The sequence below is a fragment of the Phyllobates terribilis genome, unplaced genomic scaffold, assembly GCF_046119375.1.
Source record: "Phyllobates terribilis strain yellow unplaced genomic scaffold, ASM4611937v1 Scaffold_9__5_contigs__length_417890890, whole genome shotgun sequence".
NCBI lineage: Eukaryota > Metazoa > Chordata > Amphibia > Anura > Dendrobatidae > Phyllobates > Phyllobates terribilis.
Window position 1 is genome coordinate 180248295 of NW_027362769.1, and position 14008 is coordinate 180262302.

Sequence of the window (14008 nt, forward strand, 5' to 3'; positions counted from 1 at the left end):
TTCCATACACTCTCTCTTCCTTAAGTTTTTTACTTCCTCCTTTGCTTCCTCTCTTCTTTCCCTTCTTTTTCCTTCTTGCCTTTTTCTCTTTCTCCCTTCCCTCACTCCCTTTCTTACTGCCTCCTTCCTTTTCTTGCTCTCTTCTTTGCTTCCTCTCTTCTTTCCCTTCTTCCCTTTTTCTCTTTCTCCCTTCCCTCATTCCCTTCCTTACTGCCTCCTTCCTTTTCTTGCTCTCTTCCTCTCCTTTCCTTCCTCTCTTCTTTCCCTTCTTCCCTTTTTCTCTTTCTCCCTTCCCTCACTCCCTTCCTTACTGCCTCCTTCCTTTTCTTGCTCTCTTCCTCTCTTCTTTGCTTTCTCTCTTCTTTCCCTTCTTCCCTTTTTCTCTTTCTCCCTTGACTGACTCCCTTCCTTACTGCCTCCTTCCTTTTCTTGCTCTCTTCCTCTCCTTTCCTTCCTCTCTTCTTTCCCTTCTTCCCTTTTTCTCTTTCTCCCTCCCCTCACTCCCTTCCTTACTGCCTCCTTCCTTTTCTTGCTCTCTTCCTCTCTTCTTTGCTTTCTCTCTTCTTTCCCTTCTTCCCTTTTTCTCTTTCTCCCTTCCCTCACTCCCTTCCTTTTCTTGCTCTCTTCCTCTCTTCTTTGCTTCCTCTCTTCTTTCCCTTCTTCCCTTTTTCTCTTTCTCCCTTCCCTCATTCCCTTCCTTACTGCCTCCTTCCTTTTCTTGCTCTCTTCCTCTCTTCTTTGCTTCCTCTCTTCTTTCCCTTCTTCCTTCTTCCCTCCCTTTTTCTCTTTCTCCCTTCCCTCACTCCCTTCCTTACTGCCTCCTTCCTTTTCTTGCTCTCTTCCTCTCTTCTTTGCTTTCTCTCTTCTTTCCCTTCTTCCCTTTTTCTCTTTCTCCCTTCCCTCACTCCCTTCCTTTTCTTGCTCTCTTCCTCTCTTCTTTGCTTCCTCTCTTCTTTCCCTTCTTCCCTTTTTCTCTTTCTCCCTTCCCTCATTCCCTTCCTTACTGCCTCCTTCCTTTTCTTGCTCTCTTCCTCTCTTCTTTGCTTCCTCTCTTCTTTCCCTTCTTCCTTCTTCCCTCCCTTTTTCTCTTTCTCCCTTCCCTCACTCCCTTCCTTACTGCCTCCTTCCTTTTCTTGCTCTCTTCCTGTCTTCTTTGCTTCCTCTCTTCTTTCCCTTCTTCCCTTTTTCTCTTTCTCTCTTGACTCACTCCCTTCCTTACTGCCTCCTTCCTTTTCTTGCTCTCTTCCTCTCTTCTTTCCCTTCTTCCCTTTTTCTCTTTCTCCCTTCCCTCACTCCCTTCCTTTTCTTGCTCTCTTCCTCTCTTCTTTGCTTTCTCTCTTCTTTCCCTTCTTCCCTTTTTCTCTTTCTCCCTTCCCTCACTCCCTTCCTTACTGCCTCCTTCCTTTTCTTGCTCTCTTCCTCTCTTCTTTGCTTTCTCTCTTCTTTCCCTTCTTCCCTTTTTCTCTTTCTCCCTTCCCTCACTCCCTTCCTTTTCTTGCTCTCTTCCTCTCTTCTTTGCTTCCTCTCTTCTTTCCCTTCTTCCCTTTTTCTCTTTCTCCCTTCCCTCATTCCCTTCCTTACTGCCTCCTTCCTTTTCTTGCTCTCTTCCTCTCTTCTTTGCTTCCTCTCTTCTTTCCCTTCTTCCTTCTTCCCTCCCTTTTTCTCTTTCTCCCTTCCCTCACTCCCTTCCTTACTGCCTCCTTCCTTTTCTTGCTCTCTTCCTGTCTTCTTTGCTTCCTCTCTTCTTTCCCTTCTTCCCTTTTTCTCTTTCTCTCTTGACTCACTCCCTTCCTTACTGCCTCCTTCCTTTTCTTGCTCTCTTCCTCTCTTCTTTCCCTTCTTCCCTTTTTCTCTTTCTCCCTTCCCTCACTCCCTTCCTTTTCTTGCTCTCTTCCTCTCTTCTTTGCTTTCTCTCTTCTTTCCCTTCTTCCGTTTTTCTCTTTCTCCCTTCCCTCACTCCCTTCCTTACTGCCTCCTTCCTTTTCTTGCTCTCTTCCTGTCTTCTTTGCTTCCTCTCTTCTTTCCCTTCTTCCCTTTTTCTCTTTCTCTCTTGACTCACTCCCTTCCTTACTGCCTCCTTCCTTTTCTTGCTCTCTTCCTCTCTTCTTTCCCTTCTTCCCTTTTTCTCTTTCTCCCTTCCCTCACTCCCTTCCTTTTCTTGCTCTCTTCCTCTCTTCTTTGCTTTCTCTCTTCTTTCCCTTCTTCCGTTTTTCTCTTTCTCCCTTCCCTCACTCCCTTCCTTACTGCCTCCTTCCTTTTCTTGCTCTCTTCCTCTCTTCTTTGCTTTCTCTCTTCTTTCCCTTCTTCCCTTTTTCTCTTTCTCCCTTCCCTCACTCCCTTCCTTTTCTTGCTCTCTTCCTCTCTTCTTTGCTTCCTCTCTTCTTTCCCTTCTTCCCTTTTTCTCTTTCTCCCTTCCCTCATTCCCTTCCTTACTACCTCCTTCCTTTTCTTGCTCTCTTCCTCTCTTCTTTGCTTCCTCTCTTCTTTCCCTTCTTCCTTCTTCCCTCCCTTTTTCTCTTTCTCCCTTCCCTCACTCCCTTCCTTACTGCCTCCTTCCTTTTCTTGCTCTCTTCCTCTCTTCTTTGCTTTCTCTCTTCTTTCCCTTCTTCCCTTTTTCTCTTTCTCCCCTCCCTCACTCCCTTCCTTTTCTTGCTCTCTTCCTCTCTTCTTTGCTTCCTCTCTTCTTTCCCTTCTTCCCTTTTTCTCTTTCTCCCTTCCCTCATTCCCTTCCTTACTACCTCCTTCCTTTTCTTGCTCTCTTCCTCTCTTCTTTGCTTCCTCTCTTCTTTCCCTTCTTCCTTCTTCCCTCCCTTTTTCTCTTTCTCCCTTCCCTCACTCCCTTCCTTACTGCCTCCTTCCTTTTCTTGCTCTCTTCCTGTCTTCTTTGCTTCCTCTCTTCTTTCCCTTCTTCCCTTTTTCTCTTTCTCTCTTGACTCACTCCCTTCCTTACTGCCTCCTTCCTTTTCTTGCTCTCTTCCTCTCTTCTTTCCCTTCTTCCCTTTTTCTCTTTCTCCCTTCCCTTCCCTCACTCCCTTCCTTTTCTTGCTCTCTTCCTCTCTTCTTTGCTTCCTCTCTTCTTTCCCTTCTTCCCTTTTTCTCTTTCTCCCTTCCCTCATTCCCTTCCTTACTGCCTCCTTCCTTTTCTTCCTCTCTTCTTTGCTTCCTCTCTTCCTTTTTCCCTCCCTTGCTTTCTCTCATTATATACAATAGTTCTCCTGATCAGAATATATTTTCTTATTTCAGTCACGAATTGCAAAACGAGGGAGGAAACTTGTGGATTTCGACAGTGCGAGACATCACTTTGAATCTCTCCAGAGTGCAAAAAAGAAGGATGACACAAAGATCGCCAAGGTAGCGCCCGCTGCGCTCAGCGTTCCGTCATGGTGCAGTAATCGCTGATGCAGGTAGCACTGATGTGGCCTCAGCAGTCATTCACACAGTCCAGATGTGCGGGCAGATCAGTCACATGATTGGGGTCACCCCGCGCCCCTCCGCTCATTGCCCGGATGCTCCTGTAAGAACTTGTAGGATGCGACCTGATGGCTTTTCACCACTTGTCACTTCTTGTAAGGCGTTACTTGTAATGGCGCTTCCCTTGAATACTATGTTGCAGTTACATATAATATATGCAGCAGATATAAATGCTGAATCTCCAGCTGATCCTGCATTGCATCATGTCTTGTATTCTCCAGTATTGCAGCTTCGGTTGTAACTGGAGTATGAGATGTGATGTAATTCAGGATCAGAGGAAAACAGAGGAGCGTCCCTTTAAATCCTCCCCCTGCGTGTCATGTGCATGATAATTAACGCTGATTTGCCATAATTAGAGCCGTGCAGTGAAGATGTCGGACTGTGGCGCAGTTCTGATCTGTGACTAATCTCTTGTTGTTCTCCGCAGCTCTGATCTTTCTGTGTGGAAATCTAACTGCTTCTCTCTTGGCATGCCGCACAGGATGGCAGCACCTGGCACTCTGCTCCTGAATGTCACATACTGAAGTCTCTTCTTCTGTCCCTTTTTCTGTCTCCTCTTCTGTGTTAATCGCTTGCAGCCCGTGTCATTGCTTGAAAAGGCCGCACCTCAGTGGTGCCAGGGGAAAATAGCCGCACATCTGGTTGCCCAGACTAACCTCCTCCGAAACCAGGTGACTCCCTGGATCAGTCCTAACCCTCATGTGCAGATAGTCACTGTGTGCCTCCGGAGCTGCGCTCAGTCCCAGCAGCCTATAATAGTATGGGTGCCAACACGGAAAAGTCATCTGCAGCGACAGTGAGATCCTGAGCCGTGTATCTAAGCCTAGCACCACAGATACTGTCTGCTGAACTGTGTATCTAATCCTATCCTGTGTGATACTGTCTGCTGAGCCGTGTATCTAATCCTATCCTGTGTGATACTGTCTGCTGAGCCGTGTATCTAATCCTATCCTGTGTTATACTGTCTGCTGAGCCGTGTATCTAATCCTGTCCTGTGTGATACTGTCTGCTGAGCTGTGTATCTAATCCTCTCCTGTGTGATACTGTCTGCTGAGCCGTGTATCTAATCCTGTCCTGTGTGATACTGTCTGCTGAGCTGTGTATCTAATCCTATCCTGTGTTATACTGTCTGCTGAGCCGTGTATCTAATCCTGTCCTGTGTGATACTGTCTGCTGAGCTGTGTATCTAATCCTATCCTGTGTGATACTGTCTGCTGAGCTGTGTATCTAATCCTATCCTGTGTGATACTGTCTGCTGAGCTGTGTATCTAATCCTATCCTGTGTGATACTGTCTGCTGAGCCGTGTATCTAATCCTGTCCTGTGTGATACTGTCTGCTGAGCCGTGTATCTAATCCTATCCTGTGTGATACTGTCTGCTGAGCCGTGTATCTAATCCTATCCTGTGTGATACTGTCTGCTGAGCCGTGTATCTAATCCTCTCCTGTGTGATACTGTCTGCTGAGCTGTGTATCTAATCCTATCCTGTGTGATACTGTCTGCTGAGCCGTGTATCTAATCCTGTCCTGTGTGATACTGTCTGCTGAGCTGTGTATCTAATCCTATCATGTGTGATACTGTCTGCTGAGCTGTGTATCTAATCCTATCCTGTGTTATACTGTCTGCTGAGCTGTGTATCTAATCCTATCCTGTGTGATACTGTCTGCTGAGCCGTGTATCTAATCCTGTCCTGTGTGATACTGTCTGCTGAGCCGTGTATCTAATCCTATCCTGTATTATACTGTCTGCTGAGCCGTGTATCTAATCCTATCCTGTGTGATACTGTCTACTGAGTCGTGTATCTAATCCTCTCCTGTGTGATACGGTCTACTGAGCCGTGTATCTAATCCTATCCTGTCCGCTGAGCTGTGTATCTAATCCTATCCTGTGTGATATTGTCTGCTGAGCTGTGTATCTAATCCTATCCTGTGTGATACCGTCTGCTGAGCTGTGTATCTAATCCTCTCATGTGTGATACTGTCTTCTGAGCCGTGTATCTAATCCTCTCCTGTGTGATACTGTCTGCTGAGCTGTGTATCTAATCCTATCCTGTGTGATACTGTCTGCTGAGCTGTGTATCTAATCCTATCCTGTGTGATACTGTCTGCTGAGCCATGTATCTAATCCTATCCTGTGTGATACTGTCTGCTGAGCCGTGTATCTAATCCTATCCTGTGTGATACTGTCTGCTGAGCCGTGTATCTAATCCTATCCTGTGTGATACTGTCTGCTGAGCTGTGTATCTAATCCTATCCTGTGTGATACTGTCTCATATGATCCCATGTATTACACCCTCCCCCCACGTTATACATTTCTGTTATAATGTAATATTTGTTATTACAGAGTTGTTATACTTGTCACCCTTGTATCTTCTTCTTTCTCTTCTCCTTCCTCTTCCTTCTCTTCTTACTCCTCTTCTTCATGTTCTTTGCCCTCCTCCTCCTCTTCCTTCTCTTCTTACTCCTCTTCTTCATGTTCTTTGCCCTCCTCCACCTCTTCCTTCTCTTCTTACTCCTCTTCTTCATGTTCTTTGCCCTCCTCCACCTCTTCCTTCTCTTCTTACTCCTCTTCTTCATGTTCTTTGCCCTCCTCCACCTCTTCCTTCTCTTCTTACTCCTCTTCTTCATGTTCTTTGCCCTCCTCCTCCTCTTCCTCCCCTTCTTACTCCTCTTCTTCATGTTCTTTACCCTCCTCCTCCTCTTCCTTTTCCTTCTCTTCTTACTCCTCTTCTTCATGTTCTTTGCCCTCCTCCCCCTCTTCCTCCTCTTCTTCATGTTCTTTACCCTCCTCCTCCTCCACTTCTCCTTCCTCTTCCTTCTCTTCTTACCCCTCTTCTTCATGTTCTTTGTCCTCCTCCTCCTCTTCCCCTTCTTCTTCTTCTCCCCTGACATTTTCTGTAGCTGCGGCCTCTTGTTCTGTACACATGCATCTCGGGGGACATCTTGTCATTTTCTCTCAGGCTTTTCTGCATTACGGGGCGACGACACTGGAAATAAACCAAATTCTTTTCTACCAAAAAACTTTAGGAAAATCAAAACTTTAAAACTGTGATCAATAATTGACATATTACAAGTTATTGAATCGGCACCGTGGACTGAGCTCAGATCTCCGCTATCTGTGTGTCGTACTGAGGAATGTCACATGATCTCTGTGTATATGTCCGATCGGAGTCGTAGTCATCCAGAATCAGGAGGACCAATCGCCACTCTCGGTGCTCATGGGTTGCAGCATATGCCCCTGTATTGTTTTTTTTTAACCCATTAATCAGTGCATTAATGAAGAGCTCCTCCTCCCCCTCCTCCTCCTCCTCCCATTAAACCTTTTCTCCTCTTAATATATTGCAGTCATTACATTATATATCACTGTGCACTTACAATTGCTCATTTTGTTTTTCTACCCAGATAATTCTCTTTTCTCTGCTCTATGTAGAAACAGAAAGTCTCTTGTCCCTGCAGAAATCATTCCCTTTTTCAACTCCTGACCCAGATGCTCCCCCTCCCTCTGTGTCACGCAAGGTGTGGGACAGACTAAGTACAACACGAAGGGAAGAGGGGAAGGGAGCCCAGACACTAGGGAAAGAGGGAGTAGAGACCTCCTAGGCTGATCTGATATCACCCTGTCTCCCCTATCATCCCTATATTGATTCCTCACCAATTGCCGCACAGGAACCTAAACCCTGTATTTCCCTAGCGCTTTGCCGTGGATAGAGAAGGGGGGGGATGAGTTCTAGTCAGTCCCCACTAGCAACTAAAGACAACAAGGGAGACAAACATGGGGAAAAGTATCTTAGCTTGAGCCGACTTCAGAGAGATTACACCAAACTTCCTCTTAGCACCAGAGAAGAAGTAGGCAGACTGCAATAGCTCCAAGCCTTCGCAACAGAACATGTGAATATCACCGGTGCCTCCCTGCAGCAAACAGAAAGTATTTAAACACCCAGGCTACCCAGGCCTGGGTGTCAATTAGCAGAAAGGAGGTATGTAATTAGCAGGAATGTGTCTGTAATGCCAAACAAAGAGATCTTCTGCAACCAACTGCAGGGCGACTGTCTGTCACATCTGACACATCCGTGACACCCTGCCAGAGACTTATGACTTGTGCAGACAAAACTGACCTCCTGTTTCTACATAGAGCTTAGAAGGAATCAGCTTCTCAGCTTTTAATCATGTGATGTCATAATTCTTCTCTTTTCCATTAGGTCTATCTGGGTAGAAAGGGAAAATGAGCAATTGTAAGTGCACAGTGCTATATATATATAATATGATGACTGCAATATATTAAGAGGATACAAATTTTGATGGGAGGAGGACGAGGAGGAGGGTTTCATTAATGTCACATCTAGACATGTACCCATGTAACCAGGGTAGAAATCCTTTCCCTCTCCACGACGTTCCAGATATCGTTCCCATCATAGTAATTATATACAAGGTTACCTGTTCTGTAATTGGAGTTCCTGCCATTCTCTAATACACATGTACATTTCTCTGTGTTCTCCAGATTCATGATTATTGAATCGAAACTTTCATTATTTAGAGTCCTGGTCCTGTGTAAATGTGACAAGCCGTTCACCTTTGTGAACATCACAGCCCATCCGCTGCTGTATAAATCCAATAAAGGCTTCCACTCAGTGACAGCAAGCAGAAATCATTAGAATCAGTAATTAAGAATAAAGTGACAGAAGCTCTCATTACACAACATGTGAGTTTTATGTGCTGAAACCTGACAGGTGCATTACTAATATCCCAGCAGGTGATTTCCATCCGGCCGTGGAGTCCGGTCGGTGGTGACAGTGCTCTTGTGACATTCCTGCTGGTTGTGTGTCCAGTAGAAGTGTCTACATTGTGTCTCGCATGTTGTTGTGTTGTTACATTGTATGGTTCTGTGGTTACTGATATCTTATTTATAAATATCATGAGGATTACATTGTATTGAGGTGAGAAAGTGAGAACAATGCACCGAACTGAAGATGTTGACGATCTTCAAACTCTTAAGGCAAGGCTATGTTCACACAATCAGTTTGTGGTGAGGTTTTGACTCTGTGTATTTTCTAAAAAATGACAGTGACCTATTTTACTTAATGGGAGCACAAATGGTGCAAAACATCTGCAACATCTAATACTCACCAAAAGCTCATGGTGGGAATGTGGCCTAATAGTGAAATTCTGATAATCCAACACCTGAGGGACCAACGTGATGCTAATACCCCAAACTATCAGCCTCTCTGCTGCCTGTGTGCCCGCTATCCCCCTCTATCAGCCAGTGGAAGCTTCGCCTCCCTTCTGGGACGCACGTGTCTCTGTGTGCACATTTACATGAAATATTATAGAAATCTGAAAATAACTGGAAGAGAAAGAGAGAAAAGAAAAAGAGCATCCTGTCCATCTTCTTATTAGGGAAAAGTGAAATCTTTCACCATCCACTGTGGTCCCAGCTCCCAGGTCTGCAGTCCTCCTGTAAAGTGTCAGAAACTTCCTAAGTCACTGAGAAGCTTATATTGAGTAACAAAGTAACTGAACACACAGAGGAGAGGAGAGAGAAGGAGAGAAGAGAAGAGAGGAGGAGAGAAGAGGAGAGAAGAGGAGAGAAGAGAGGGGGAGAGAAGAGAGGAGAGGGGGAGAGAAGGAGAGGAGAGAGGAGGAGAGACGAGAGGGGGAGAGATGAGAGGAGGAGAGACGAGAGGAGAGACGAGAGGAGGAGAGGAGAGAGGAGGAGAAAAGAGGAGGAGAGACGAGAGGGGGAGAGACGAGAGGAGGAGAGAAGCGAGAAGAGAAGAGAGGAGGAGAGGAAAGATGAGAAGAAGAGAGAGAGGAGAGAGAAGGAGAGAAGAGAAGAGAGGAGGAGAGAAGAGGAGAGAAGAGAGGGGGAGAGAAGAGAGGAGAGGGGGAGAGAAGGAGAGGAGAGAAGAGGAGAGAAGAGAGGGGGAGAGAAGAGAGGAGAGGAGAGGGGGAGAGAAGGAGAGGAGAGAGGAGGAGAGACGAGAGGGGGAGAGATGAGAGGAGGAGAGACGAGAGGAGAGACGAGAGGAGGAGAGGAGAGAGGAGGAGAGAAGAGAGGAGGAGAGACGAGAGGGGGAGAGACGAGAGGAGGAGAGAAGCGAGAAGAGAAGAGAAGAGAGGAGGAGAGGAAAGATGAGAAGAAGAGAGAGAAGAGAGGGGGAGAGAAGAGAGGAGAGATTAGAGGAGAGAGGAGGAGAGGAGAGGAGAGAGGAGGAGAGAAGAGAGGGGGAGAGACGAGAGGAGGAGAGACAAGAGGAGGAGAGGAGAGAAGAAGAGAGGAGGAGAGGAGAGACGAGACGAGAGGAGGAGAGGAGAGATGAGAGGAGGAGAGGAGAGAAGAGAGGGGGAGAGAAGAGAGGAGAGAAGAGAAGAGAGGAGAGGGGGAGAGAGACGAGAGGAGGAGAGGAGAGGAGAGAGGAGGAGAGAAGAGAAGAGAGGAGAGGGGGAGAGAGACGAGAGGAGGAGAGGAGAGACGAGAGGAGGAGATGAGGAGAGGGAGGGGAGGAGGGGAGATGCTGCTGCAGATTCTGTGCTCTGCTGTGAGAGGGGAGGAGGAGCAGACCTAGGGAGGCATCATGTTGTTTCTTAGTCTCATATTCTTCCTCTTTTGTTGAGTAGGCTGAAGAAGAGCTGCTAAAATCCCAGAAAGTGTTTGAGGAAATGAATGCTGACTTACAGGAGGAGCTGCCTTCATTATGGAATAGGTGCGTACAAATGTGTAATACATGAGAGTCTGACTGCATAAAACCGAATCACTTCTCCTGCATCCACCCCCCCTGTATCTGAGACATGCGGAGCGGTACGGAGGGGGATTTACCTGTCTTGCTGCTTTGTTTTACTTCTGTTAACAAACCCTCAGTCGTGTGGCCTAGTGTGTGTGTGTGTGTGTGGGGGGGAGGCAGAGGGTGCAGTTGCTTTAGAGACCTAAGTTTATGGGGGTGCAAGATTTTGCCCCCACCCCCATGCTGACCCCACTGTCAAATAATCAGTGCCTGAAAGCAAGCTTCTTCTTGGTGCAGAGCAGTGAGTGGTTCAGCGGAGCGGCTTTTGCAGAGCTCAACAGACAAGATCAGATTCTCTGCATAGGCAGAAATCAGTATAACAAAGTAAAGCAGCTGATAACAAACTGGTCTCCACTGCTGCGCTCTGCATAAGCAGCGACTGAGATATCAGAAGATCAGCAGATTTACAGGTCCAGCCCTGACTTCATTCATTACTAAGAGCTGCCTTTATGTTTTACACTTTTCCTAACCAGAACCCGGGTCAGTGCTAGACCCCATACACATTAGACTAAAGTTGGTTCAAGCAACCAATATTGACGTGTTCGGCCGATGGTCTACTATGTATGGGGGCACCGGCCGACTGATGGTCAGGAGGGATGTCCGACCTAGGACTGCCAGTCACATTGTTCCCCCTCATCGAGAACACAGGGGGCGCTCCTGTGTATGGAGAGTCGTATGAGACGGCTGTCAGCTGAGTGATAGACCGAAGCATCATTCATCCAGCACACAGCCATCTAATAAGTATATCCAGCCTTAAGGTTAGGGAAATACATTATTTTTATATTTTTAAGAATTGTAACTATTCAAAGTAAGATTTCATGTTGGATTTCATCAGGAGGAAAGTTAGAAGGTGAAAGTGCAGTAATGGCATCAGTACAGTAGATGTGCTGGGGGGCCAGAGGTGCAATCCTGGACTGGTGGAAGCGGCTCGGGGGGCTCACAGTTCACAGGTTAGGGGGCACAAATGACGATCCGGATGCTGGCAGCCCACCCTACCCCACCCGTCAGCGCACAGGACCGGACACGGCTTCAGCCTCCTAAACTAAAATAATAATATGTGATTGATGTTCTGGAGATGAACGTCTCTCCTCTCTGCTTTCAGGGGAAATTGCAATGACTGTTTGTGCTTTTTTTTGGCAGTCGTGTTGGTTTTTATGTCAACACATTCCAGAGTATTGCTGGGCTGGAGGAGAACTTCCATAAAGAGATGAGTAAGGTAAGACCCCGATCTTAGATGTCACCCCCAACACCAGACGCCCACCTCCTTCCCTGTATACACTGTACAGCAGGTGCGAGCTTTATGTCAGCTGCTAACATCGGGGGTTATAGGCAGAAAAGTGTCCATAGACCGATACAGTGTCCAGGAATAGGGGGGTGCAGCGGCCCCCCGAGGCTGGGAAGTGACAGGGAAGCTGCACACATTGCATAGTCTGTGAGTAGTGTATGCTGGAACGATTCTGCTCTATTTAAAGGGAATCTGTCACCAAGCTTTTGATTCCCCATCTGAGATCGGCATGATGCAGGGACAGAGACCCTGATTCCAGCAATGTGTCACTTACTGGGCTGCTTACTGCAGTTTTGATAAAATCCCTGTTTTTTTTTCCTGCAGATCTACCAGTTCTCTGAATGCTGAGCTCTGTATAGCCCCGCCCACACCACTGATTGACAACTGTATGTATACTGCGCATAGGCAGAAAGCTGCCAATCAGAGATGGTGGTGGAGTTACACACAGCTCCTGAATATGGAAAACTACATGGCAGCAGGGTTACTAGTCCTCTACTGATAATCTCTTGCTGATTAAAACTGTGATTTTATCAAAACTACAGCACGCAGCCCAGTAAGTGACTCTTCACTAGAATCTGGATCTCTTTACCTGCATCATGCTGCTGTCAGATTTGATGGCAAAAACCTGGTGAAAGATTCCCTTTAATACAGTAAATATGACATCACCAATACACATGAGAAAACTCTGCTCATATTGCCCCAGTCTACACAGCAAAACTGCCAAGTGAGAGGCCAGTGTGGAGGATGCAGGATTTAAAGGTTTGTTTGTTTGTTTTTTAATTTGAATTACATTTTCTGATAATAAATTAACTTTCATTTTTGCAGCTTCATCAAAACCTCAATGATGTCATGAAGACACTGGAGACTCAAGAGGGAAAACCTTCCACTAACGCCTTCACTGTGAAAGCCCAGCCTAGGTGAGTGTCAGCACGGTGTCTGGAGACGGGTCTAATGGGTGGCAGGGAGCTATGATCTGGAGGAGCCTCTGGTGCAGGGATTATAGGAGGCTCTAGCACTGTGTCTGGAGGAGGCTCTGTGTCTGGAGGAGGCTCTGGCGCTGTGTCTGGAGGAGGCTCTGGCACTATGTCTGCAGGAGGCTCTGGCTCTGTGTCTGGAGGAGGCTCTGGCGCTATGTCTGGAGGAGGCTCTGGCGCTGTGTCTGGCAGAGGTTCTATGTCTGGTGGAGGCTCCGTTGCAGGGTCTGGAGGAGGTTCTGGTGCGATGTCTGGAGGAGGTTCCGTTGCAGGGTCTAGAGGAGGCTCCTTTGCAGGGTCTGGAGGAGGCTCTGGCGCTGTGTCTGAAGGAGGCTCCATTGCAGGGTCTGGAGGAGGTTCTGGTGTGATAACTGGAGGAGGCTCTGGCTCTGTCTGGAGGAGGCTCTGTGTCTGGAGGAGGCTCTGTGTCTGGAGGAGGCTCTGGCTCTGTGTCTGGAGGAGGCTCTGGCACTATGTCTGGAGGAGGCTCTGGCTCTGTGTCTGGAGGAGGCTCTGGCGCTATGTCTGGAGGAGGCTCTGGCGCTGTGTCTGGCAGAGGTTCTATGTCTGGTGGAGGCTCCGTTGCAGGGTCTGGAGGAGGTTCTGGTGCGATGTCTGGAGGAGGCTCTGGCTCTATGTCCGGAGGTTCCGTTGCAGGGTCTAGAGGAGGCTCCGTTGCAGGGTCTGGAGGAGGCTCTGGCGCTGTGTCTGAAGGAGGCTCCATTGCAGGGTCTGGAGGAGGTTCTGGTGTGATAACTGGAGGAGGCTCTGGCTCTGTCTGGAGGAGGCTCTGTGTCTGGAGGAGGCTCTGGCTCTGTGTCTGGAGGAGGCTCTGGCTCTGTGTCTGGAGGAGGCTCTGGCACTATGTCTGGAGGAGGCTCTGGCACTATGTCTGGAGGAGGCTCTGGCGCTGTGTCTGGCGGAGGCTCTATGTCTGGTGGAGGCTCCATTGCAGGGTCTAGAGGAGTGGTGTCTGGGCGGGATTTGTGATTTGACCCCCGCAGTGATCGGTATACACCATTGCCTCATCCCCTGACTTCATTTTAGCGATTGTTGGGGGTCTTGGCTCATGGACCCCCAATGATAATGTCTTCAGTCTTAGACACCTTAAAGGTGTACATCCCCTTTGAATCCGTCCTTTCACACTGGGTTCTTAGGATTCTCATGGATGACGAGTCCTGTAATCAGACGTTTCATCCGTCACATTGTATCAGGTTGTGTCGCCCGCACTGAATCCACAAGGTTACATTTGTTTTTCGCTTTCTCCTGTTGCATAAGTCAGACGTGGGCGGCGCGGGCGACTGTCACAGTCCATGAATCAGTCCCCGCACTTAATGTGCTGCTTCCATCATATGACACCGCGGGCAGCGGAGCCACAGACGGAATATGGAGGGGAAGTGACACAAGGAACCGACCACAGGAGACGCTCCGTAAAATCCAATTGAAAGGGGATTTAAATAGCTCAGATGGGACAACCCCTTTAAAGATGCCCAACTTTCTC

At 47.7% G+C, this 14008-nt stretch overlaps 1 protein-coding gene across 15 annotated transcripts in view; it reads left to right on the top strand.

Annotated features, from left to right (window-relative positions):
- The window catches only part of BIN1 (bridging integrator 1), a 217817-nt gene that overhangs the window by 182361 nt on the left and 21448 nt on the right, over window positions 1–14008 (top strand). For 11 of the 15 annotated variants that reach the window (XM_073647475.1, XM_073647477.1, XM_073647484.1 and 8 more), the window contains exons 6-10: window positions 3244–3351; window positions 4050–4142; window positions 10085–10170; window positions 11389–11464; window positions 12359–12450. In XM_073647475.1, the coding sequence (XP_073503576.1) occupies window positions 3244–3351; window positions 4050–4142; window positions 10085–10170; window positions 11389–11464; window positions 12359–12450 (455 nt within the window). The remainder of the gene's footprint in view (window positions 1–3243; window positions 3352–4049; window positions 4143–10084; window positions 10171–11388; window positions 11465–12358; window positions 12451–14008) is intronic. The other 4 variants (XM_073647480.1, XM_073647482.1, XM_073647478.1 and 1 more) reach the window with 1 other exon arrangement.